Source organism: Sminthopsis crassicaudata, chromosome 4 (genome assembly GCF_048593235.1).
Source record: "Sminthopsis crassicaudata isolate SCR6 chromosome 4, ASM4859323v1, whole genome shotgun sequence".
NCBI lineage: Eukaryota > Metazoa > Chordata > Mammalia > Dasyuromorphia > Dasyuridae > Sminthopsis > Sminthopsis crassicaudata.
In genome coordinates this window covers 467,510,770-467,538,682 of record NC_133620.1, presented here as the reverse complement: position 1 = coordinate 467,538,682, position 27,913 = coordinate 467,510,770, and the positions used below count along the sequence as shown (strand labels likewise).

General features: G+C 40.9%; 1 protein-coding gene across 14 annotated transcripts in view; it reads right to left on the bottom strand.

The window, feature by feature from the left end:
• Window positions 1-27,913, bottom strand: part of COL26A1 (collagen type XXVI alpha 1 chain) — a 190,875-nt gene that overhangs the window by 119,804 nt on the left and 43,158 nt on the right. For all 14 annotated transcript variants that reach the window (XM_074264211.1, XM_074264213.1, XM_074264208.1 and 11 more), the window contains one exon: window positions 2,384-2,506. In XM_074264211.1, the coding sequence (XP_074120312.1) occupies window positions 2,384-2,478 (95 nt within the window). In that variant the 5' untranslated portion in view covers window positions 2,479-2,506. The remainder of the gene's footprint in view (window positions 1-2,383; window positions 2,507-27,913) is intronic.

The following is a 27,913-nucleotide window of genomic DNA, read 5'->3' as shown; positions in this document are numbered from 1 at the left end:
GAAGGGATGGAAGTTGAGTCCATTACAGAGATGAGCTAGAAAGCCAATTGGGGCATTCCTCTGAAGCCCTGGCTCCTGTCACTGCACCAGACACTCTTGTGTGGGAATGACAGTGAGAAGAAACAGCTTGGTCATTGGAGCAGAGAATCTGGGGACAACAGGAAGGGGATGGGGAGCTTCCAGGAGGCAGGAAATGGGTTGATCTTTTGATGAATAGTCATGGGTCTGGAGCGAGGGAAAAGGAGTTTAAATAACCAGCCACCACCAGCCAAGCTGCTGAGCAAAACAAGGCTGCCCTTTTCATTTCCCATCAGGCCATACACTCCAGTGGCCGGGGAGAACCCTCTGGCCTAGGGGAAGAAAACTGAGGTTCTCTGAAGGCCAGCAACACACAGGTTAGACCCAAGTCACTTTCAGAAAAGCAGCCTCTCTTTGACTCCCTCACCTGATGAGCAAACCTACCTGACGCAGGTGAGGTAAAAGGTCCCCCCAGAAGGGGCTCTGTTAACACATGGATCTGAATAGGTCAGGTCTAGCCCAAGGGGAATGCCCCTCAAAGGATTCCATTTTCACATGATGGGAAAGGGGAAAAACAAAAACCATCAAACTGGAGTCTTTCAAAGGGTCTCCCTGGCCCACACTAGGAAGGGCTGGCCCAAATGAAATGAAGGGAACTGGAGGGATGGGTCTTGGCTGAGTGGCAAAAGGGGTCAAAGGCTAGAGGGAGGGAAGTTGGAAAATGGAGAAGCCAGCTGAGAATTCAGACAAACACCCTCCTCTTTTCACATCTGGAATACGTTGGCCAGCTAATGCCATCAAAGCACACAGCCTTGTTGATGGAGTTGGAGAGACAGCCTGAAGAAGGGGACTTGGGGAGGGGGGGAAGAAAACAAAAGAAGCTGGGGCCCAGGAATGGGCCAAACAAAATTAACCCCTGAAATCTCGAAGATTACCTTGTATCTCTGGTGTATGTATCTTGTACAGATCTCCATGGATATGCATGGCAGGTAATGTTTGCATGTTTTGTCTGTGTTCCAGGTAATGGCAGGTAATGTTTGCATGTTTTCTCTGTAACAGTTTAGCGTGGTGCCCGGGACATAGTAAGTGCTTAATAAATGTCTGCTGATTGCTTTACTCCTAAATCTTGTCTTTTCTAAAAATACCAATATAATTCCATAGAGAACTCATGGACAAGCTCAGTTTTAAAAGGGCACGTCCAAGAGACATGTTGACTTGGAATCCAGTCAATTATCCTGCGAATTCCATGGCCAACCCAAGATGAGCAAGATCTGGCAGGTATGATCAAGGTAGGAAAACTTGAAATATGGACCTAGCAATGTGTTGAGTGCCCGATTTCCAAGGACTAACAATTTTATATTTTGAGAGTTTGATTTAAAAGACTGGCTGGTTAGCTGTACCAGATCTAAAACTATTATAGAGCAGTGGTCATCAAAACCGTTTGGTACTGGCTAAGAAATAGAGTAGTCAATCAGTGGAAAAGGTTAAGTTCACAAGATACAATAATCAATGACTATAGTAAGCTAATGTTTGACAAACCCAAAAAACCAGCTTTTGGGATAAGAATTCACTATTTGACAAAAATTGCTGGGAAAATTGGCAGAAACTAGGCATTGACCCACACCTAACACCCTACACTAAGATGGGTTCATGATTTAGACAAAGAGAGATATTGTAAATAAATTAGAAGAACAAAAGATAGTGTACTTCTCAGATCTATGGAGAAGGAATGAATTTGTGACTAAAGAAGAACTGGAGTACATTATTGAATTTAAAAAATGGATAATTTTGATTATATTAAGCTAAAAAGGTTTTGTACAAACAAAATCAATGCAGACAAGATTAGAAGGCAAGCAATAAACTGGGAACAATTTTTATATCCAAGGATTCTGATAAAGGCCTTATTTCTAAAAAAAAAATATAGAAGAACTGACTCAAATTTATAAGAATTCAAGTCATTCTTCAATTGATAAATGGTCAAAGGATATGAACAATTTTCAGATGAAGAAACTGAAATCATTTTTAGTCACATGAAAAGGTGCTCTAAATCACTATCAGAGAAATGAAAATTAAGACAACTCTGAGATACCACATACCTCTCAAATTGGCTAAGATGAAGGGAAAAGATAATGACAAATGTTGGAGGGGATGTGGGAAAACTGGGGCACTAACTAATAATAATCACTGACCCCCAATGCAAATGCACCGTCTGGCCATTTAGGCTTTTGCCAGCTGTCTCAGCTAACAACGTTAGACACGGGAACACTCTGTGGGTCCAGGTAAAGGAAGATCTGTCCAGGAGGCTCAGGTCAGAAAACGCAAAGAAAGAAGGAACAATGAGAGGGAGTGACACAAAGACCCTTACCTGACTAAGTTAGTGCAGGGGCCTGGCCAGCGGCAGCTCTGGTACACCCTCTGGAACACCGTTTCTGACCCATTCTGTACTTGGCAGGAAACCATCCTGGTCACCGTGTGATGGCACCAGTTCCTAATGAGAAGAAGAAATGCACATGTCAGATGGGGCACCTTCCGAAGCCCGCTTCAGAGTCACGTGGTCCTCAAAGGCCGGATTTGAGTCCAACCCCTTTATCTTAGAGATGAGAAAACTGAGGCCATGGGAGGTTTACATGACTTGTCCAATCTCTGGCAGTGTCCAAAGTGGGATTTGACCCCAGGACCTGACTCCAGAGGCAACAGCAGAGGGAACAGAGGAGAAGCTCAATTACAAAGTACCAGAGAAAAGGAAACTTATAATTATATATATATATAAAATAATCCGATCATAGACTTAGGGGTGGAAGTGACCCTGGAAATCACCCAGCCAAACCACCTAATTTCACAGAAGATGAATCCAAGTCTCAGAGAAGGGATGAACCCGGTCCGACCTAAAACAGGCAAAGTCAAGATTCAAATCCAGATCCTCTGCTTCCAATTCAATGCTCTTTTCATTTTTCTCCCACTGCGTCCCTCATCACCATCCTACCTCTAATGACATCCACCAGAGAACCACTATCTTGAGGAGCATTTACTCCACAAGGCTTGACCTTTGGCATCCTCCCCAAAGGATGATGAAAGAACACAATGATTAGGAGAGAAACCTCCGATTTGGGAAAGCCTCATCCTCTGTAGTCTCCAGCATCCTCACAACAAAAGACGAAAAGAGGAGGGATTGTTCTATTTCAAAGGGGGATAACAAAAAAAGAAAAGTCGAGGGACCTCAATCAAACACAGCTGTGCTGACCAGACATGTCCTGAGTTGTGGCTACAGGGAGAAGGGGCCTCCCCACACCTCGTGATGTAGAAGCAAGGGGAAAGAACCCTATTGGTTGTGGGCATTACAAGGGAGCAGAGTCCCGGGTTTTAGTTCCAGAGCAAAGAGAACACTATAATTACCACTTGCTGAAAGGACTGCAGGGAGCAAGTCATTAGCAGGACAGTATGGCTGTGGAGCCATAGCTTAGGAGTGGAGAGGAAAGCCCAAGGTTGGGCCCTGAGACAGACCTCAGAGAATAACAGAAGAAGGTGGGGACATCAGTTTCCATACCTCCAGATTACAACTTGATTACACTAGTAGTTGCTAAAAACAAAACAAAAAATAAAAAAAAAATGAGTGTGCAAAGGAGAAAGAAGCTAACAATAAATAATTACAATGGGGATGAATTCATATTTAGAGGAAGATAAAAGGAGCTAAAAAACAAAAAAGGCACTCCTTTTTCAGTGAGAAATGCCAAATGGTCCCAAGCACAAAAAGAGTGCTTGGAAGAATGTAAAACAGACTGAAAATCAAATAAGAGAGATTGAAAAAATGTTAGAAAAAAATAAAAGCAATCCAAGAAAATCAAGAAAATTATGAAAAGCTAACCAACTTGAAATAAAGAACAAAAAACTTAAGAAAAAAATAATTCCTTGTAAACTGGAATTGGACAAGGGAAAACTAATGACATCGTAGTCAAATTTCAAAACTCACAAATTAAAGAGAAAATACTGGAAGCAACAAGGGGAAAAAAAACAATTTAAATAAGGATTACACAAAACCTAGCAACTACTAAATTTGGCTTTAAGTTTTAGAATGCTGTATTCTATAGAGCAATAGAGCTGAAGTTATCATTAAGGGTAACTTACCCATCAAACTTAAGTATAATCCTGAATGGATTATATAAGAAAATAACTCCTTTTTATCTCTTTCTATGAAGTTTTTTTTTTTTTTTTAACAATTGCCCCATTCTACTCAGCTCAGCTCATGTCTTTCTTCTAAACTACCCAAATAATGATGACAATTATAAGAGTACTGCTAATAATTTCATAAATACAAAATAAACAATTTGACTTTATTTTGAGTCCCTTATAATTGGTCTTTAATGTTTACCTTATATTTCTTCTAGGTGTTATACACCAAAGTTTCCCTTAAATTCTGGGTTTTTTCACAAAAACCTGGAAGTCTTTTTCTGAGACAATTGGGGTTAAGTAACTTGCCCAGAATCACACAGCTAGTATGCGTTAAGGGTCTGAGGCTGAATTTGATCTAAGGTTCTCCTGACTTCAGGGCCAGTACTCCAACCACTGCACCATCTATCTAGCTGACCCAAGAATTTAGAGGTCTTTCAATTTGTTAAATGTCCATTGGGAATGGGTTAAAAAGGGGACTATATATGTAAATATGTGAATAAGCTCTGGGCCAGAAAAGATCACCCAAGGAATCAAGTCACCAGATCCAGATGAACTACATCCTAAATTTAGTGTGAAATGCTATAAAAGGCACGATTCTTGGACTTTTATCAGAAGGGAATGAGAGGCTATAGCAGAGAATGGAAGGATTGTTGTACAAGCTGGTGACGGTCAATGCTGTTCCTATTTTCTGCGAAAACAAAAGGGAGAGAGAAGTCTACAAACTAGACTAGCAAGCTAGATTCTTCACATGATTTTATGAAATAATGATTTGGATTTAGAGAGGAAAAAGTGGTCACTGAAAACCAACAAGACTTCATCCAGGATGGGTGATTATGCCAGAACAAGTCAGTTTTCAGTTTTAACATTTTTACTTTATTAACAGATCATGGGAATTCCATAAATATTGGGTACCAATCTGACAGGCTCTCCTGACAGACAGAAGGGAGACAGGAGACATCTGACAGGACAACTAGATAGAATCAAAATGATCTGACCAAATCCAAATAATCATCATTAATGAAATAATATCAACTTTCAGGAAGGTCTCTAGTGAAATGCAATAGAGACGTGTCTTAATCTCTGTTCCAATCACTCTTTGTAACAGTGTGATGATTGAATGATGATGATTGATGATGATAATAATTAGCACACCACTAGCTTCTTCTCTGCTCCAGACATGCCTGGGGCTCCTGCTCTTTCATTTGGCATTCCGGCCCTGCTCCTTTTCTGATCCTATGTATGAGTGAGTCAAGTATGCGACAGCAAGCAAAAAAGCCAAGAGAAACAAGTTGCAAAGACCTCAGGTGGGGCTGCCCCTACTATCCTTTACCCAAGGAAGACTAGGTCTAGAACCATGTGTTCAGTTCTAGGTGCCACCTTTTCAGATGCACACCAAACTGGAATGGTTCTACAGTGGGATATCAAAGGGATAATGAGGGAATTAGAGACTGGTCACTTAAAAGATCCAAGGAAAGTGTTAAAGAAGTCTCAAGAAAGACATGATCCCATAATCTTCAATTATCTAATGGGTTACAATAGAGAAAATAGCATTCATCTCATTCTGATTGGCTCCAAAAGGCAGAGATTAAGGTGATCACATTTTAGAAAATCAGATATAGACTAAAAGTAAAGCTCATTAGTATCATTAGCGCCATTCACAGTGGAATGGATGGCTAGAGTTGTTAATGAGTTCTCCATCACTGGAGGTGTTCAAATACAGGCTGGATGATGGTTTGTTAGGAATTAGCATAAAAGAATTCCTATTCAGGTCCAGCTTAGATTAATCAATCTCTGAGGTCCCTTACAATCATAAAATTCTCTGTGATAATCAAAGCCATAAAAAAGATACTATCAGTAAGGTGGAAAATGTAAAGGAAGAAGATAAGAGAAATTGTGCTTTTTTTTTCTGGTGGAACATTTGCTCAAAACAGAGTTTATCATTGGAATTAACTTCTGTATTTCCCGAAGAATTCAGAGAACCATGGGAACCAATCCAAATTAAAGAAAATGGAACAGAAGACAATGTACCCAACGATTACAATCATGTAAATGAAATGAGCCCGCGCACGCTTGCGCACACACACACACACACACACAGCTTGAATACAATGCAATTATAAGGATCTAATTTGTCCCAAAAAAGATTTTTAAAAATGCACTTTCTTTGCTAAAGTAGGAGACAATGTGGAAGACAGCATATATGGTCAGATTCCTTTTATAGGCTGACAAGTTTTAATAAACTACTTTTTCTCCTCATCTTTTAAAAAAAGTCTTTGTTAGAAGGAATGATTTTTCCATTGTATGAAGAGGGATATATCAGAAATGAGAATGGTATAAAAACAAGTGAGAACAACATAAGTTTTTTTTTTTAAAAGAAAACAACTTTCCCCCGTTTTCTTGCATATAATCCCATTCAAGTTTGGAATCTCTTTCGACACTGGTATTAAAATCATCTAGTAAAATTGTTTGTTTCTCTTTGGTGTATCAGAGAGATCTTGGTCAGCAATGGCACAAAAATTTTCCTTGAAGTTCTTCTACAATAAAAAATATTAGACTGATGACAATAATCTGGGAGTTACCCATCATAAGCAGAACAGTCACTCTCGAGCCCTGACAGCCTCTCATAGTCAGGGTCCAGTGGAATCCTAAGAGACTATAATAATAATAATAAACACTCTCTCCCTATTTCATTCATCCTGTTCATTCTTCCAGGGTTAATTACTCTTGTCATCAGAGCCCTCAGAAAGTCCTATGTATCATTAATACTTAAATACAATACCAAGATTTAGCTAAACCCTCTAGACTTTTAAGAGGTACTTTCTCCAAACAGTCAGAGGACTCTGCTGTCATATTATATTTAGTTCTTTTAATTGTATCCTACTCTCCATAACCCCACTTGGGATTTTCTTGGCAAAAATACTTGAGGATGCTACCATTTCCTTCTGAAGTTCATTTACAGATGAGAAACTGAGGCAATCAGGGTTAAATGACTTACTTAGGCTCACACAGCTAATGAGTATCATCTGAAGCTGGATTTGAATTAATAAAGTTAAGTCTTCCTAATTCCAAACCCAGTGCTCTATCTACTAAGCTACCTAGCTATCCCCAAAATTCTTCTAGTTGGTGGTTAATTGTTCATGGTCTCCAATCTTCGCATGAAAATTTAGTGAGACCTCTCAGATTGGCTAAAATGACAGGAAAATTTATTGATGAATGTTGGAGGGGATGGGGGAAAACTGAGATACTAATACATTGTTGGTGGAGTTGTGAACTGATCCAACCGTTCTGGAGAGCAATATGGAACCATGCCCAAGGAATATTTAAACTGTGCCCAGCCTTTCATCCAGCAGTGTCTCTACTGGACCTGTATCCCAAAGAGATCATAAAAAAGAGAAAAGGACCTCACATGTGTAACAATATTTTTAGCAGCCCTTTTTGTCATAGCAAGAAACTGGAACGTGAGTAGATGCCCATCAGTTGGGAAATGACTGCATAAGTGATAGTATGAGTCTTATGGAATATTATTGTTCTATAAGAAATTATCATCAGGATGATTTCAGAAAGACCTGAAGAAACTTACATGAACTGATGCTGAGTGAAGTGAGTAGAACCAAGAGAACATTGTACATAGCAACAACAAGATTATGTGATGACTAAGTCTGACAGATGGCTCTTTTCAACAACGAGGTGATTCAGGCCAGTTCCAATAGTTTTATGATGGAGAGAGCTATCTGTACCCAGAGAGAGGACTATGGGAACTGAGTATGGGTCACAACATATTATTTTCACATTTTTGTTTTGTGTGTTTGCTTGCTTGTTTTTTTCTCATTTTTTCCTTATTGATCTAATTTTTCTTGTGCAGCATGATATTTGTGGAAATACGTATAGAAGAATTGCACATGTTTTACATATATTGTATTACTTGCCATCTAGGGGAGGGGATGGGGAGAAGGGAGGGATAGAAAATATTTGAAACACAAGGTTTTGCCAGGGTGAATGTTGAAAACTATCTATAAACATGTTTTGAAAATAAAAACTTTATTTTTCTTTGTGGTTGCCCAAGTAGCTACCAAATTATAGTAGCAATTGTATTAGTTATGTTTTTCTAAGTATTCATGTTTTATATCCCCAGATTCCTGCTAGTTTACCCACCCTTATAAATGAGATGTGAACAGGTAGTCAAAATCTATTTGCTCATGCCTTGAAAGATGACCCTAATAAAGTATTTTTAGATATCTATCTACTTGTGATCCTGTCCTGGAACAAAGTGAATTAACAGATATAGAAATAATCCACTATCACTATCAACAAAGCTAACAAGAAAGGAAAAAACATTATATGTGTGTCCACACACAAATATACACATAGACACTCCATTTCTTTTTCTAAAATGGGACTATTTAAGTAATTTATTTCCTTTTCTGTTAATCTAGGCAATCTCTATGTTTGTAGGTATTCTTCCATTTCACTTAGATTATCAGATTTATTGACATAAAATTGGGCAAAATAACTCCTAATTATTGTTCTAATTTCCTCCTCATTGGTGGAAAGCTCCCTTTTCATTTTTGAGACTAACAAATTGATTTTCCTCTTTCCTTTTTCTAATCAGATTAACTAAAGGTTTATCTATTTTGTTGGTTTTTTTCATAAAACCAACTCTTAATTTTATTTATTAATTCAATAGTTTTCTTACTTCCAATTTTATCAATCTCCCCTTTTATTTTTAGAATTTCAAATTTGGTATTTAATTGGGGGGGGTTTTCATTTGTTCTTTTTCTAGGTTTTTTTACTTGCAAGCCCAATTCATTGATCTTCTCTTTCTCTTATTTTATGCAAACAAGTATCTAGAGATAAAATTTCCCCTAATTACTGTTTTAGCTGCATCCCACATATTTTTCTATGTTGTCTAATTATTGTCATTCTCTTGGATGAAATTATCGTGTCTGATTTGTTATTTCACCCTTTCGTTCTTTAGGATTAGGTTATTTAGTTTCCAATTAATTTTGATCTATTTTCCTTTGTCCTTTTATTTAATGTAATTTTTATTGCATCACGTCTGAAAAAATGCATTTATTATTTCTGCCTACAAGTAGACATTCCAACAAAAAAACTCAGGATCTATGATTAATGAAAGGAACCAAATGTATCCCATAAAAAGGAAAGTAACACTGCCATTTTGACTTTTATCTCAATCTTCTTGGGATGATTTTCTCTAATATCTGTTTTAGTTGGATCAAAATTTGATCATATTATCTTAAAGAACACCTAACAAAACTGGTATTTCTATGGGTTGTGATTTTCCCTAAAGCTTTCGTTCACATGACAACTGTAACAAATTATGTTTCTGTTTTTAAAAGGATAACAGAATGGATATTATACTTAGCTATGATCAGCATTTAAAGCCCATAAAAACCCAGTAGTAGTGTTTTGATAAGTAGATACTTTTTTCCAGACTTTCCTCATAACATTTTTTAACTATCATTTTCTATGCAACATTTGAGAAGAATTCAAGTAAACCAAAGGTCATTTTTGTAGGAAGCGGTGCCAATCTGAAGTCCTGCCACTACCAACATTTTCATAAAAGCCTGAGTAGTATTAGGATTTGAGCTCATTTGCTTTTGGCTGCACTGAAGCCTAGAGCTTAAGGAGATGGGCGATTTTCTATTCCACTTGGGAAGATAGCTAGATAAGCATATTTCTAAAACTCTGTTTCCTGCCTGAGGGTTGGTTCTTAGTCTCAGTACATCTTTCTGGTGTCTCCCATTTTATCAGGGAATTCCTTGGGTCTTTGCTGCATGGTTGACCCATGCATAGATCATACATAGCATCATGGAGTTTGAGAATACTCTGCTTCAAGCTATTTCGGTTAGAAATTCCATTTCTAATCTGTCTGATAAATGTCATCTATTTCTTTCTGAGGGCCATTATGGAGGCAGAGCCCAACATCTCCTAAAGCTGCCCAGTGTACTCTGGGCCGGTGCTTATTACCAAGAAATTGTTCTTGATTTCAATGTTCTCCTTACTTCTACTGCTCTTTATTCTGCCTCTTTGAGTCAAGAAAAACCTTCCCTTATAACAGCCCTTCCAATACCCAAGGAAAGCCAGCATGTCCCTCCCGGCTTCTTTTTCTCCAAACCTCCAACCTTCTTTTTCTCTCTAGGCCAGATGCATCCAGTTCCTTCAACCAATCTCCAAATGCCATGGTCACAAAATCATTCACCGCCTGGGCTGCCCTCTTCTAGGCTGCCCTCCCCATGTGGCTCAACTAGAGTCACCATTCACAATTGTCTATCTGAAAATTCTGTTCCCCAAACAAGATGAACTGAGAGTTCTAGAGTGTGGCACTTTGTATATGTAGAGGTTCCCATTTTAGAAAATATATGACAGAAAGTGTGCCATTTTGCCAAGACAGATTTAACTGGATCCAGATGGGATCCATAAGTGCCTCATTAGTAAGAAATGTCTTAAAACTTTTATAAGTCATGGTGATAATACTATCCACGGGATCCGTGCTTCAGTTTACCAATTTGAGAAGAACACAGAGGGAGAATATGACTGGAGCTTCTTCAGCCTCATTAATCTAGACCACAACATGGCATCTATTTTCTTTCTCATTTCTTTCCAGTTTGATTTGATTTTTCTTGTGCAACAAGATAATTGTATAAATATGTATGCATATATTGGATTTTTTAAAAATGTGACCACCTCATAAGAGTTGCACTCTCTGCACTAGAGCGGGAATGCTTGGCAGTTTAGCTCAAGAAAGGACCTCAGTATCTGGTACCTGACCTTGCCAGGAATCTTCAGAATCTTCCAGAATGGAATCAGTTCATTTTCCTGGCATGGCACAGGCATAGAACAATGAGCACAGCACAATAGCTCTGTACACCTTCAGGTTGGTGGTCAGTTTGATATTTTTTTCTCCTCACCCTTTCCTTCAGAGCCTCCCATACACTGAGTTGGCTTTGGCAATGCGTAAGTCAACCTCATCATTTATGTGAACATCCCTGGAAAGTACACTGCCAAGATCACAACACTCAGTGGTTCCATGCATGGATGGTGCGGTGCTGGCTGGTGGAGAACCTCTGTTTTCTGGGTGTTGGGCCAAAATTAACACGAGCAGCAGAGAATCGATCCATACTTTCTTTGTTGTACCTCAGCCTCAGAGGCTACATTGAGTGCATAATCATCTGTGAACAAGAAGTCACACCCCAGGGGTAGCTAGATGGCACAATGGACAGAGCCAGACTCACGGGAGTCTGGGTTCAAATCCAGCCTCAGTCACTTAACCCCAAAACCTTGCCAAAAAAAGTCGCACACCAAATCTCCCTCCGCTTTAGCCTTGGCTTGCAGTCTTTTCAAATAAAATAATTGACCATTGGCGCAGCAGCTGCCCTTGAAGCTGTTTTCATCCTCATTGGAGGGATCCAATAAAATCACAGAAAAGATCATGCTAAAGAAGTATGGCAGAAAGCACACAGTTCCTCTTCACTCCATTGATGACTGGGAAAGCGTGAGAGCACTGTCCATTACCCAGGCAAGCATGCTATCATGAAACTGACACATGATACCAGTGACAACCTGGCGACCAAATTGTGCGGTGATGTTCCACGAGCCCTCACGATTGGCACGATCAAAGTCCTTGGTCATATTGACATTATATACAAACCTGGCATTTCTCCTGCATTTTTCAGGCAGCAAATGCAATAACGACCATTTCTCAGCCTTTTCTGAAGGCACTCTGGCTCTTAGGTAGATGACCATCTTCTGGATGAAGGATCCAGTCTATTAATGAAGCTAGAAAGAATCTTGTCCAAAATGACTAAGAGACAGACCCCTGTGATTGTCATATTACAATCTACTTCCTTTTCCTTTATAGAGATGGACAATGGAGACATCCCTGATCTTCTAGGGGATAACTTCCTCCTGCCATATAACCTGGAAGATTTCAGTGGACCCCGCCTTGTAAATCTCAGATGGACTAGAATCCGAACCAAGAGCTTCGACACACAAAAAGACCTTTTGTTCAAATCTCTTGTTCAGTTGTTTGGCTGAAGAGGGATTGACTTCAACTCTAAGTATACAGTTAATGGCTTCGGCATCAACATGATGATCTGTCAAGAACATTATGGACGTGTTTAGCTTATCTCTCTCCAAGATCTGTCCTTAATGATTAGTCAGAACGGCTTCATCGATACTGAATAATTGAGATGTTCCAAATAGTGGAGCAGTGAGAGAACTTCCCCAGTTGGCTTCATGAAAGTCACGCATCCAAAAGAAGAACAAAAACAGATCACCTCCCAGAACGCACTCAGGAGTTGGACTGCCTCCATAAGTGGCCCGTGGACCTCTCCTCTGCTCACCTTGGAAAAGGCCCAAGAAATGTCCTGCTGTCACGGCTAAAATACTTAGCAGGTAGGTGTAACAAACAATTTCACTAATAATACTTTTCTCGTTAAAATTAATCTCTTTTTTAAGAATAGGTACTTCCTGGATTCAAGCCATTAATCTCTAAATCCAGCTGACATTTAATTGGAAACATGAGTTTAAGAAGCCAACAACTCGAAGCAAGGCTGCAACTACTTCTTGAAGGCTGCTTCTGCTCTCACTGACTGTTAACAGGAGGCCAAGCCAAATAATGGGACTAATTGTGGAACAGACAAACGAGAGCCAAGAGAGCAGACAAATGTCGGGCGAGTATAAGCTGGGCTGACTTGAAGCGATCTTCAGCAGGGAGAGCCAGTCCAGTGTGGTCTTCATGGGAGCAGGCAAGGACATGCACGGCAATGAAACAGCTACTCCCACTGTCTCATTTGAGCTGGAAAGCACCTTATTTTTCATCTCTCCCATCCCTTCCCCTTCAAAAAAAGTAGTTTTCTCATTACTCTCTCCCTGTCCCCATTCAGAAATGAGGAGACAATTTATTGGAAGAGAGCTTTTAAGGAAGATGCACTGTACTAAATTATTTGTGAACTGATTTATTTTTTTCTATTCAATATATACAATAAACTCTCAGTGAGCTCTTTTATTCTCTACATACTCAGTCAGCGGTGTGATGACAAAGATGTTATTAATATGTGTAAAAGTCAATTTGTTCTCTATCGATTCCCTTGATGCACAGAAAGCTGATTCCCCATCTCTGATCAGAAGCCAAAGACCAAGTGGAGACAGGAACCAAAGGCGGTTTCAGCTCTACAAGACCCTCAGCAGAAAATCCCCAGCTGAGAAGAGGACATCTTGAAGGCTTTAGCAAAAGGACTTTGAGGAGCTGTTTGTCGCCTTTGCCCCATGACCTCTGAGCTTGACCCCACTTTCCCTGGGCTATGTAAGTCCTGGTGACAGAGTGTGACACTCTGGACCAATCACTCTGCTTCTCAAAGCGAAGTCTGGCTAACTAACTGATAACCCACGAGAAACTACACGACTAAAGGGACCGGAGAGCACCCATCATCACCCAGCTTACCAGTGGAGTGGGCCATGAAAATTAAAGCAACTCAAAGGTTCCACAACACAGCGATGGCCTGTGAGCCAGAAGAGAAAGGCCCAAATTTGCCCCTTCCTTTGTAATTTACTACTGTTTCAGCTACTGGACCACAGCTTCCTTACTGTGGATTATGACCTGGATTAGTCGTCCTTCACTGTTCAAAGGGGGCCAGTGACATCTCAGAGGATATCTTGACTACATGAACCTGAAGGGCTCTGAAATGATGTTGTGCAACAAGATACCTCTGGGAGAGAATCCACTCAGAGAGAGAACTCCTGCCCTGGGGCTGTTATCCTCACTGATAGTGAGCACAAACTCACCTAGCTGCAGCCCTAGGCCAGGCTTCACTTCCCAACAAGCCTGTCGCCTTTCCATTTGTCGTACCACACTTCCCCTATGGAAACCCCCCTGCCTTGGGGACTTAATCCACTAAGTTTTGGAATTTGGGCCCCAGTCAAGAGGCACTGAATAATAAATAACTGAATAAGTAACTCGCTGCAAATGATGTCTCCCATGTCCTCCAGTCATCCCGGCCTGATGGTTTTGCAAACCAGAAAACATACCTTTCTCTGGCCAGTCCTCCCCTATGTAGAACCTATCCCCAGTACTGAGCAAGTCAGGACCCAGAGCATTCCCTGGTAGGGAAACTCCCTCCAACAATGCAGGTTTATCTGCGTTTTCAGCAACAGTCAGAAGCAAGACTTGAACCCACATCTCCTGACTCCAAGACCAGCTCCTTACACCACTTTCCTTCCTTTCTGCTTGGTACAAAAGTGCTCAATAAATGCTACTCACTCACGCATGCCTTCTTGCCTTCATTCCTTTTTTAAGATTAAATTTTACTTTCAAACAAAAGATCCGCCTTCTCTAGCTCCTGTGGAATTACCCTCCTCCTCACTGAGAGAGAAAGAAAAACAAAACCCCCATTGCAAACATCTATCATCAAGCAAAGCAAATTCCCTATGCATTCATCCTTTCATCAATGGGTCAATGATGACTTGGAAGGAGATCTCTGGTTCTATGCCCCAAGGAATCTCTCCTTGGCTGCTTTCTTCAATATTTTCATCATTATCTTGGAACCCCTAGCTCCCTTCAAGGCCTGGTTCAAATTTCACCACCTTCTGTAAGTCTTCTAACCATTAGCACACCCCTCCTGCCCATATTTCTTTAGAATAGCTCCTGACTGGGATTATCCCGTGTTCCCCCTAATCCAAGAAAGGCTCCCCAAAGAAGCAACTGTCTTACTTTCCTATTTTTATGCCCATCACTTAGCTCAGTGCCAAGTATATAATGCTTGATAAATACTTGATTAATGGAGCGATGGATAGTCTTTTTAACTCTGGAGATTACACAAAGGTGGCAGGAATAACTAATACGCTGGATGACAGAATTAGGATTAAAAATATTGATTAAAATTATGGCAGAGCAAGCAAGATGACCTTTATCCCTCACATGTTTCATGTCTGACCCTTTGTTTCAAAGAACTAATTATACCAGAACAGGTGGAGAGGGGTGTGGGTAGGCAAAAGTTCCGGTAGGAATTATTTAGAGTGGATCAGCAGGTCATCTCAGTGATCAGTGTGAGGTGGCAATCATAAAAATTATCTTGAGAGCCAATCTTTGAATAGGATCCATGGGAAGGATAATGAAAATCCCACTGAATTCTTCCCTAGTCATTCATGATGTAGGATTGGAGTCTCAAAATGAAGGTCAGAAATATAGAAAAAGATCTGGGATTATCTCTTGCATGGTCAGTAAGGCGGGATGTCAGTGAAGGCAACAGAAGCTTAAGGAGATGGGATGATTACTAGGAGAGTCTCTGAAACCGACAGGGGAAGGAGTGCACAGAAAGGAGACGTGATTGACATTATGAGATGCTGCAAGATAGTGAAAACTGGGCTGAAAGGCCTTTAGATTGGACGAATCGGGTGACCTTTGAAAGAACCGTTCAGTAAACTAGTGTTGAGTATTGTTTATCAGAGGTAAATGGGAAGGGGCTAATGGAGAATGACTATGTAGCGTGCGCCTTGTTGGGTGCCCATCCAATTGAGGATAGTGGGTAGAGAAAAGGTCAACTTTAATGTTGTCATTTGATGAGAAAGAAAGAGGGGAAGAGAGGAAGGGAGGAAAAGAGGGAGGGAAGAAGGCAGGCCATGACCCACGGTCATAAGAAGTAGAGTCATGGTAAAAGTCATGGTAAAAGGTCATTGAATTAGGAGACGTTGCTGAAACACAAACGTCTTCTCCGCAAGAGTGGGATGAGGTGATACGGGATGGAACTCCTCTAGGGCCTCCACTTTCTAACAAAATGTCTCCCCACTGCTTCTCCTTCATGCTGAGCCGGAATCTCTGTCCAAATACCTCTGCTATTTCCTCTTTCCTCCACTGATTCTGGTCCTGCTATCTTCATTGCAATGATCTTCAAGCTAAAAGCTTCCATTATTGGTGTTTCCTCCCAGATCTTCATACAATACAACCCTGTCACAGATCTCGTACTTTTTAAGTATCTTTCCAGAGATATTGGGAGATATAAGTGAGTTGAAGTCTACTTGAATGAGCAGTCAAATGTTTCAGTTATACCTCAGGAACTAGCAAATGCTGCCTATAAATCAAGGACTTGGCTTGTTAGATTAACAGCCTAGACTTATGCAATGAAGAGATTGTTAAATTAATAATGCAAATTAAACTTAAAAGTGTGCCATGGATATATATTTGGGGAGGAAGGAGCCAGAATTTTAAAATTACTTTTAGCTATAGTTCCCTATGGGTCTCATTATATCTAGGTGATAAATGTTAATTCAAATTTGTTACCCTGAATTAGGATCTCTATTAAAAACCTTTATTTTTTGTTTTTAGATTATATATTCATATGTAGATATTTAAGGTAAGTTTTTTCTCAGATTTTCTAAAAATAGAATTGCTAATCTTCCAACATTGTAGCTATGCCCCCATGGGACTGAGCTTGGTAGATATATATAGATAGGATTTTTTTCCCTCTTCCTCCCTTCCTTTTCAGTTTAAATCCTTTTGATTAGATTTGCAAGAGCCTAGGCAGATACCATTCTTTCCAACTCTTCTAGAGAGTCCAGGGAACATAAATTGTGGAGTGAAAGAGTTTCAGGAAGTATGGAGATGGCTGGGAAGTGTTTCCTGAAGCTCCAACCTTCCTACTCTGCAGCCCTGGGCTCCAGCTGGTGAGCATCTTGTCCTTCCCTGGTCTGAGGCCCACCATGTTAATTCCTAGACATTTCCACGACATGGCACCTCCAGTTCCAACTTCCCCACCACCACCATCCTCCTCTGACTGCCTTTGTCCAAAACAAACCCTGGTTGCCATTCCCGTCCCTTTTGACATCTCCCAGTAGAACGTAAGTTTCTTGAGGACGGCCACTTTCTTGCTTCTTTGTATATGTGCCCCCAATGTCTTGTACAAAGTAAACAGTTAATACTTTTTAAAAATTCATTTCCTTTCTAAGAAAATGTTCCTATATGATAAGCTGAGTTCTAGAAATAACAAATCCTGTTCTGAGGTACCATTCTCTACACCAGCCAGAGTGTCTTGCTCTTCTTTCTGAAGCCCTAGCCTTCAACTGACACTGGTGATTAAAAAAATATGTCACCTGTGTCCATGAAGTTTCCAGGCTCTTGGCCAAAGCTTCAGCCCTGGCAAATGTTTCCTAGATTACTTGTGGCAGGAGCATTTGCTCCCACACAGATTTCCAGAAGTCGTGGTAGTCATCAGTCGTGGAAGGTTCCCTCTTACACCGGACGACATCAGGCTTTTCTATTGTTCATTCCTGGTTGGCAAGTCTTCCCTCAGTGCCCATCACCAGGCAATCACCAGCTCCTCCTCCTTATCTCTTCCTTCTCTAACCATAATCTAAGATATTCTCATAGCTGATGGCACCTGATTATTCTTCCTTGGAGGAACAGCAGACACTTTCCTTCTTTTTGAAAAGAGCCTCAGGGTTGGTGCTCAGCTCCAAGTTTAATGTAGAGTTTTCTCCCATTCTCCAAGTCACTTTATTCTATCATCTAACTTCTTAACAAATCAGTACTATGTCTGTTTCGATTTTTTATACTTAGGTTCTTCCCTGTTTTTTAAAAAACATTTGATTCTTCCAGGTAAACCATTTTTGTCTCATCTTAGAGATTCCAAATCCAAAATCCATCTACTAGATTTTAGGGGGTCTATAAAACTGTATGGGGGGAAAATTACATTTTCATTTTCATTCTAGCCTTTGGTTTCCTTTGTAATTCTATGTATTTTTAAAACATTATTAAAATTAAATTAAAATTAAAAACACTGTTCTGAGAAAGGGCCCAAGGCTCTATCAAACTGCCAAAGGAATCATCCATCTACCTCTTTCTATCTCTCTGTCTCTGTCTCTCTCTGTTTGTATATGTATGTGTGTGTGTGTGTGTCCACCTCCTCTCATTTATGATGGGATTTGCTAAAATGGTCCTTGTGAAGGGCTGGTCTCCACACCCTATTATAGTGCTCCATTTATACCTATGTTGTCTATCTTGAGAACCTGCTTAACTATGGCACCTGAGGAGCAAGAACTGGGTGACATTCAGCAGAGTCCCACAGGGCCTTCGATTCCTTAATGAAGAAACTCAGTGTCCTAGTCCCCTCCAAGCCTAGCCTCAGCACTCTGGGCAGGATTCTTCGAAATATCTCTCCTGAAAAGCATCAAGAGAAAAAGAGTATCTTTCTTATGAAAAATGACATCTGGGGCCATTCAGTGTCTCTTTAGCCCCGACTCTGAAAATAATGTTCCAACAGCCTTCTAGTAACATGAAGCACATGAGGGGTTTTGTTCTCAGTACGTGTATTGTTTCCTGCAAACAATTAGCCGTGGAAGCATTTCCAAGACTTGTTACCTTTTTCCCATACTGCTGCAATCAATGGGGGTCACCAGTTTCCGGTGTTCACTTGGAGGAAAGAATCCACAATAAAAATCCATGGAATTTAACTTTGCTTAACGTGTGGAATTTGGCATTTGATACCCATGCAGCGAGGAAATCATACACAATTACAACCAAGCATGCCTTTTGGTGAACAGAAAACCTCCTGGGATTCCATCCATTTCAAAAGAAAGGAAGATCTGGGTCTAAACATTTCTACACAGCTGGATAGCCTGTCACTAATCATCTCCTGCCTTTGGATTTCCACAACTAGTTTCTGCTTTGTTATATCATGAATTTCCCCATTTCATTGCAAGGGGCAACCTTTTAGAGAGTGTAGAGTGATTTAAAAGATCCAGGGACATGACTGAAACATAATGTTTACCTGATGCTCTTAACCACCATTTTCTTTGAACTGTTGTTACAGGGCGTCTTCTCTGCAGGCACCAAACTTTGCCTTTTTTCTAAAACACACATACTTTAAAAGTAAATCATGATTCTTGGCTCACTAGATCATATCCTCAGGCTGAAAAGTGCAACTTTCTTGGAAAACCATAATAGCAGAAGTACAAGAGATAGGAAAGTGAGACTGGGAAGTGGCCATAAAGGACTCTAAAAAGGCTGACTCCCTACTTACATACCAAGTGTGGGAAGAACAGGGCCAGATTTCTTCAGTGCTTTAGATGTTAAACTTTAAGGGGAAAAAGACGAGAAGAGTGGATGGAATATTGAGCTTGAAATCAAGAAGACCTAGAATCAAATCTGAGCCCTGACATAGACTAGTCAGGGAAGGCACTTAACCTCTCAATGGGCCCGACAACTCTGTAAGACTATAAATTGAGGATGTTGATTTGCTCCAGGGGAGGGTTCTCACACTGGAATTTGAAATCACAAATCCAGAGCAAAAGAATGTGGGCTGATTTTTTTTCCTTGCATCTCAGTAAGGTTTCTGGCTAGAATCTAAGTTTCTTGAGAATAGGGTTCGGGTCTTGTGCTGACTCTCTCACTGTACCAGTACCCCTATTATCTATGGAGTCCTGAACAGCTATTAAGTGGCCCACCCGACCCGCACTGCCAGGGCGATCCTTTTTCTGCATTGGGCTCAATTGCTACATAACATCTCTGCCCACCCCACTGGGTTCACTTACCCCCCCCAGAAATGTTCTTAGCAGATGAGAGATTTTGAATCGGGTCCATCTTTATAATTGACAAACATTTAAATACATTTAGGTAGTTTTACTAAAAGGGGAGTACCTCAATTTACCATTCTGTACAATTCTCCAACTTGCCAGGCCATCACCTCTCTTGTGATATTTCTTTGATTCCTTCATAATCTTTATATTGACCATGATCCAAAAATCCTGTTCCCCAATGAGCGATCAATAAGCAGTTCCCTCTTCTTCCCTGTTCTATACTTCAACTCTACATCATTCTCCACCTCCTGCCCACTTTGCTCCACTTGCAAAGGACAACCCTTATCCTTGACCCCAATACATACCCCATCACCTCCCACTTTCTCCATTAGCTTTCCTTCTTGATTACCCCATTACTCTCCTCAACCATTGGTTCCTTCTCCTTCCGAGTACAAACACATTCTTCAAACAAAACAAAAACCTCTCCATATATCTGCTGCTAAATTGATCTTCCAAAATCACATATCCAACCAGGTAAGTCTCTTAATTAGGAAACTCTAGTGGGTCCTTCTTGCCTTTAAGATAAAATGTAAACTTTGCCATTGGCATTTTAGCGCTCTTCACAGTCTGGTCCAGTCTGCCTTTGTGGACTTACTTCACAGTGCTCTCCTTCCCAAACTTAATGTTCTAGTCCAACGAGGCTTCTTGCCATTGCCCATCTATAACATTCTATCCACCTTGTTTAGAATGCTTTTCCCCCTGACCTCTGCCCCCTAGAATCCCAGCTTCCTTCCAAGTCCAGCTCAAGCAACACTTCATCCAAGAAGCCCATCTTGAACAAAAACTGCACTACCTCCACTGTCCCCTACCTGCTAAGTGCTCACTCCCTGTAAGTTACTTGATAGATGTTGTATATTTAATTTTTCTGTTACATGTATGCAAAGGGCAAAGACTGTTTAATTTCTGGCTAAAACCAGGAACTTGAGGTTTTACTTAAATTTGTGTCTACTTATAAAAGAATGATTTGCTTTTAAAAAAAAAAAAAAACTTAATTCACTCAATCGATTTGATTATTTAAAGAAAAACTAGTTATCGATTTTTTCTTCATAACTGGTTTTTGCTTGTTGCTGTTTGATTTTTTTAAAAGTTCAAAATGCACTAAATTACCTGTAGAAAAAGTATTGGTTGAGTGGCTACTATGCCCAAGACCAGGAGTTTTCAGACTACAGCCCTCAGGCCAGATATGGCCCACTGAGGACCCCAGGTTATGGCACATGGGCTGAGGGGCGGAGACAGAGTGTGAGCTTTTGTTTTTACTATAGTCCGGCTCTCCCACAGTCTGAGGGACAGGGCACTGGCCCCTATTTAAAAAGTGTGAGGACCACTGCCCAAGACATTGCTTCTGCTCTTAGCAGCCTTTGGTGATGGCATGCATGCAATGCAAAGGGGCAGAGGACCTTGGACAGCACCTCGGGGTTAGACCCCTCTGGTCTTTGGCTCTGCTTAAAAGATGGGGGTTCAAGCTTTGTAAGGCTTCTCACTCACTGAGAAAACTGCTCAGCTCTCGACTCCAAAGAGATAACAGGTCTGGCTTAAAAAAAAAAAAAACAAAAAAAAACAAAACAAAACAAAAAAAAAAACCTAAGGTACTACAGATACATGAAGTGGAATGGTAAGTGAAAGGCAGGGCAAAGCATCAGGGGTGTTGGGTCACTCCAAGTTGGAGTGACACAAAATGATTTGAAGCAAGAGAAAATGCAAAGAGAATTAGGGGAGCTTCCAGAAGAATGGGATGCAGTAGCTCCTTGTTGGAAAAGGATACTGTGGTGGAATCAGGAGGGAAGGACATTAGAGGAATGCGTGAAGGCACAGTGAGGTGATGGCAAGTGAGGAAGCTGAGAAAAAAGGGACCAGTGTGTTTGTTTATGCTCAGGAAACTCACTATATAATTTAAAGAACTAATAGCCAGAGAATCTCAGGATAGCGTCAGGAGTGCTGGCAAGCAGGAGATAAGGCCAGAGAAGGTAAAGACAAACAATGGCACTTTTAGAAGATGTCCTGAGGGGCAGCTAAGTGGTGCAATGGTTAGAGCACCATCTCTGAAGTCAGGAGGACCCGAGTTCAAATCTGGTCTCAGACACTTAACACTCCCTAGCTGTGTGACCCTGGGCAAGTCACTTAAGCCCAGCCTCAGGAAAAAAAAAGAAAAGAAAAAAATATGTCCTGAGAAAGAGAGACACTCAGCCAAATTGTGATCAAGAGAGGTCAGTGATAACAGACCACAGAGGAAAAGGGAGAGCTTTTCAAATCCGACTTCCCTTTTGTTTCCTTTGCCAAGGATAATGATCTTTGGATGGGAAAGGACAGCTCTGAAATGTGTAGTGGGGAAGTGACATCCAAGACATAAGGAAAGCAGGATGAAGCACAAAGTTGCCCTGGGGGCTTTCAAGTCCCCAAAAAAACGCTGTGCCGGGAAAGTGAACCGACCAGAAGCTGATCACCATCATAATCGGGGAACTCTGAAAGGTCACAAAATCTTCAGATCACAGGCAGTGTTCATTTCAATTTCCGGCACAATTCTAAAATGCATTTCTAAAGGGATTGTCTGCGAACATCTGGAAAAGGATGTGGTGTTCGCAAAAAACTAGCTAACTCGCATGGTTCCATCAAAAGCACGTCACGCCAGACTAAATTCACTTCCTTTTCGAAAGGTTATTAAGCTGGCAAACCAAGGAAGTGCTACATAGTGCTTACCTAGATTTCAGAAAAGTACTTGATAAAAGCATTAAAGCTGTGCCTGTTAAGGAGGGATGTGGAGTAGACAACGATATGATCAGATATGGTTAAACAGTCGGAACCAAAGAACAGTCATCAATGTTTGGAAGGAAGTCTCCCCTCAGCGAATTGTTCTAGGGATCTCTGCTTAGGCCTATTCTGGCCATCAGTTTTATCAATCCCTTACATGAAGGTATATTTATCACATCTTTGGATGACAAGCAAGGAAGAATAATCAATTTACTGCATAACAGTAAGGATCCCAAAAGATCCTGACAGCCCGGAAAACCAAGGTTCTTTGACTAAGGTAACATTTAATTGAGATAAATGCAAAGTCTTACCCTTGGGTTCAAAAAATAAACATCACAAATAAGATGGGGAGGAATGTCTGCTATTTATTAGGAAAGATCTGGGGTTTTGGTGGCCTGCAAGTTTAATCTTAGTCAACAATATGATGGGACAGCAAGGATTAACGAAGGCTTGAATTGCATTAAAAAAAGGTGGATCTTCCGGCTATACTAATAGTCAACTAACAAACACAAGACACAAATGAAATAATTGCTGCCCTCAAGGAATTTCCATTTTATTGAGGGGAAACAACATGTCCACTTAAATATATACAAAATAAATATGAAGTAATTCAGGAGGCCAACAGATGAAAACAAAAGGAAAAAACAAGGAAAATCTGCCTTAGGTGGAGGCAGAGAAAAGGGCTAAGGCACCAGTCCTACCTCTTGGCTCTCTGAAATGGGACAGAGGCTAGCCAGCAAGGATTTCTGCCCCACACTCACTCTGGGGGACACAATGGATAACATTCAGTCCGTGACCTCAAAGAGTTTACAATCTATTTAAGGAATTAAATTACTGTTACATAAAAAGGTCATAAAACAGCACAGCATATTTTATCTACTACAAGTGAGCCCTCTACATCCTGGGTAGCCATCATTAAAAGGCTACAGAAGACAGAATTAGGAGGAAATAGCCCAATTCTAAGTAATAAGTACTAACTCAAAAATTAAAAACAACTCCAAGAGATTTTGTCTAAATAAAACTTTCTCCTTTTGTTACTGTTGCCTAAATTTTGTTCCTTAACAGAAGAGATTTATAGAAAAACTATGTTTACATTTTGCAAGTCTGTTCAGAATGAAAGCCTTGGTAACACAGTGACAATAAGTTAATAGATCAGGGCTAGTCCAGCAATAAAGTTTATGACGCCCTTCATCTCTGCTGATTATTATTTCTCCCCAAATTATCGTAGATTGGGACAGAGCTTTGAAAAAGGAAATTTCAAGTAAACTCGAGGTTTAGCGTGGAACCACAATTCTCAACAATAAAAAGAAGCTAAAAAACCATCAACATTCAGCAGATGAAACTTGGACCCCCATGAACATTGCCAAGTGTCTATCGTACAATAAGAACCTTATTTTTTTTTCCTCACAGCCAGTATTCCTTCCAGTGAGTCTTTCCCATGTATCCACACTGTGGGAGAGACCAGCCCACGTGCAGTTTCCTGTCCACGAGGGCAGCCATCTTTGTCGAGTTCTTTGTCAGCTCAGAGTCTGACACTTGGCAGGGAGTACAACGTGTAATTTTGCTTATTTTCTGAATCTAGCGCACAGAATATGCCGAGCAAGTAAAAGTTATGTTAAACTAAATTATTTATGTATCTTTTATCTGCAACAACAAAACATTCGAAATTTTGTGGCCATACCAGCAAGACCCTATATATGAGAGAGTCACTTAAGTCCAAGGCAATCTATGCCTTGGAGAATCTCTTACGCTCATTAGGGAGAAAGGCTGTTTAAAAAAGAGTTAACCAGGAGAAGCTGGAACTCCTACTAAAGATCACAAACTCTAAATCTACAAAGCAACAGCATTACGAACCTGGCCTGACTGCATGGCAGCCCTTTGGGTACTGGCCATTGGTTCACTTGGCCCCGGACTGGGGTAGGGGATGGGTGACCTGCCCATCGGCCGTGGAGCCCAGATGTCATCCCAACTCCTGCAAGACCAGATAGCCACGACCATGGGCGCTCCCTGCCAGTTCTAGGCTGGCTGGTTTTCAGCAGTCAGTTCACCTCACTGACTGTTACAGCACAAGGGCTAACTCGGTGTCCCCACACCCTGGGAGATTTTCAGGACAGACTGGCCCCCATTATCAGAAGTTATGTGGAGGTAGCCCCCTAGAAGAACGGAAGAGGTCAGGAAGCTCTCTAACCCAGGACACAGTATCCCAGCAGAAAACAACTCCCATCCCAGGATGGGAACAAAACTCAGATAAAGACTGTGCACCCCCCCCCAAGCCAGAGTGGCAAGGGCCCCATGGGGTCTGGGTCTTCTTTCTGCTGCTCCTTCACTAAGGCTCTGTGGCTGAGCCTTCCCCCTTGCCCTCACCTCTGGGCCTCTCCATATGGGACGGCACCACTAAGGACGCCTCGGTAAAGACCTGACACCAGAGAAAAGTAATTACAAGTGTGCCCTGGCAGAGGAGGGGAAAGATGCCCCACTTGGGCACTGTGGAGCCCGTTATTTCCCTCTTCACCCCCTCTATTTTCTCCACATGTCACTGTGGGATATGGTTCCCATCGTGCTCCCCAGAAGGAACCGGCCCAGGGTGGATTCTCCTCCAGACATTTGGCCCAGAAGTATGTCTACAGTCCTGTAACTTCTCTGCTCTGGGGCAAGGGACTATTTAAGCAAGTTTCATTTGTCTGTGGCTTTCACTGTGGAATTGAAAGAGAAAATTAATTCCATCTTAGGCTGTAGAATCCCCTGGAGTGGGGAGTGGGCCACCCAACGGTCACACATGAAAAAACTGAAAACTAATGACTTGCAGTTTTCTGACTCCAAAGGTTTCTTTTAATCAGATCTATGGCGGTTTTGTTCAGTATTTTTTGGTTAGAATTACTGAGGATGGAGGGTTTTTACTCCTGGCTTCAAAGCAGGCCTCCCAACAGGCCCATTTGTGGCCAACTGACAAAAAAGCTTCAATCCCTTTTGGGGTGACCAGAAAGAAAGCCTTCAGAGGGAGAAGACACCTTCCCGGAAGGCCCCATCTGGTCCTAGTCCTCGCCCAGCCACACCAGCTGCACCTCCCGCCACAACCCAAGGCCTGCCCTGGGAGCTCTTTCCTCCATCAGCCTGTCACCAGGCCATCCTGGCCATCTCCAGACCACGCACTCTCTCTGACCCTCCTAGTCCTCCTCTCACCAGACCCTCCCCCTTTTCCAGTCCCTGGGGAAGGCATTTTCTTCCCCTTTTGGCTGTAAGCTCTTCAAGAACAGGGATTCTTTTGCTTGTTTGTATTCGTCTCCCCGGCATCAGTGTGTAGCGTCTAGGAAGTGCTTAATAAATGCCCTTTAGTCATTCGGCTTGTTCAGTGTCTTCACAAGGCTGGCTGACCTGCTCACAGCCGCCCAGGAAACAAACAGCAGAACTGGCTCGGGGCCCTCTCACACTTTTCTGACTGCTGATCCAGTTACCTTTTAATAAGTATGAACTGATGAGCTGGGGGTACCTACCCACCAATTCCTGGTACCCCGCAGTGGGCCTGGGTAGGGGTCCAGGGGTGTTCTCAGAGAGCCCTGCCCTGCTAGAGCATCACCTCCCTGTGCCATGCCCTAGAACATGGGGGCCATTTCAGGATTAGACCTGCACAAATCGGGCACTGCAGCAAACAGGCTTTGTTTGGGGGAAACGCCACATTTCCCTAACCCTCCTTGTGTTAAGTTAGGAGCACAGGGAGCCCAGGAGAAGCAGCTTCACCAAATAACCCGCAGCTCTCCAGCAGAGGGGAAAGCAGAAGTTTCAGATCTAGGCAAGCGCTGACCGGGCTCCAAAAAGCCTCGGGACTTGGAACTTCCTCGGAACAAACGGGTCACAGTCTCGCCAGATCAATGTTAACTTGAAGTTGAAAAAAGTTCCGATTTAGGTCCTAACTAAGCCCACAAAGTTTAAGTGAATTACTGAATTATAAAATCGTGTTGAACTTTCTTAACTCCCTCTTTGCCACAGCTATCCCTGCCTCAGAGAAGAGCTGGAGAAAGAACCCAACACATACACACAAACCCAGCTATAAATACATACACACACATGCAAGAATACATATCTAAGTATACACATACATATACATATGCAACACATACACAAATACAGATACAAAAACAAATACAAATACATACACAACACATACACAAATACAGACACATACATATACATACACAAATACAAATACATACACAACACATACACAAATACAGATACAAAAACAAATACAAATACATATACAATACATACACAAATACAGACACATACTTATACATATACATACACAAATACATACACAACACATACACACAAACCCAGCTATAAATACATACACACACATGCAAGAATACATATCTAAGTATACACATACATATACATATGCAACACATACACAAATACAGATACAAAAACAAATACAAATACATACACAACACATATACAAATACAGACACATACATATACATACACAAATACAAATACATACACAACACATACACAAATACAGATACAAAAACAAATACAAATACATATACAATACATACACAAATACAGACACATACTTATACATATACATACACAAATACATACACAAATACAGATACAAAAACAAATACAAATACAACACATACACAAATACATATACATATACAACATATACACAAATACAGACACATACATACTTACACAAATACAAATACAAATACATACACAACACATACACAAATACAGATACAAAAACAAATACAAATACACATACATACACAACATATACACAAATACAGACACATACACAACATATAAACACAAATATAGATACAAAAACAAATACACATACACAGATACAAATACAGACACAACCATACGAATACATACAAACTTTAGTTTGGCAAACAGATTCTTGTTCATAGACATCTTAATCTTTAAGTAATGAGATCACAGGTTGAGGGTGGGGAAGGAAGGCTACGGAGCTTCTGAAACTTTTTTCATTCACAACTCCTTTTGCCCAAAAAATTTTTATGTGACCTTAGAGATGCAGTATATAAATTATGTATACAAATCAAACATTTACTTATAATAAACCGTAACTTCATGACCCCTACATTCAAGTGTGAGACCCCACATGGAGTCACAACCCACAGTTTAGGAAGCTGGATCTACTGATTTTTCTTGTGCAACAAGAAAATTGTATAAACATGTTTACACATATTGGATTTAACATATTTTAACATATTTAATGTATTGGACTACCTGTTATATGGGGCGGGGGGGGAAGGAGGGGAAAATCTGAAACACGAGGCTATGCAAGGGTCAGTGTTGAAAAATTATCCATGCATGCATGTGTTTTTAAAATAAAAAGCTTTGGGGCAGCTAGGTGGCG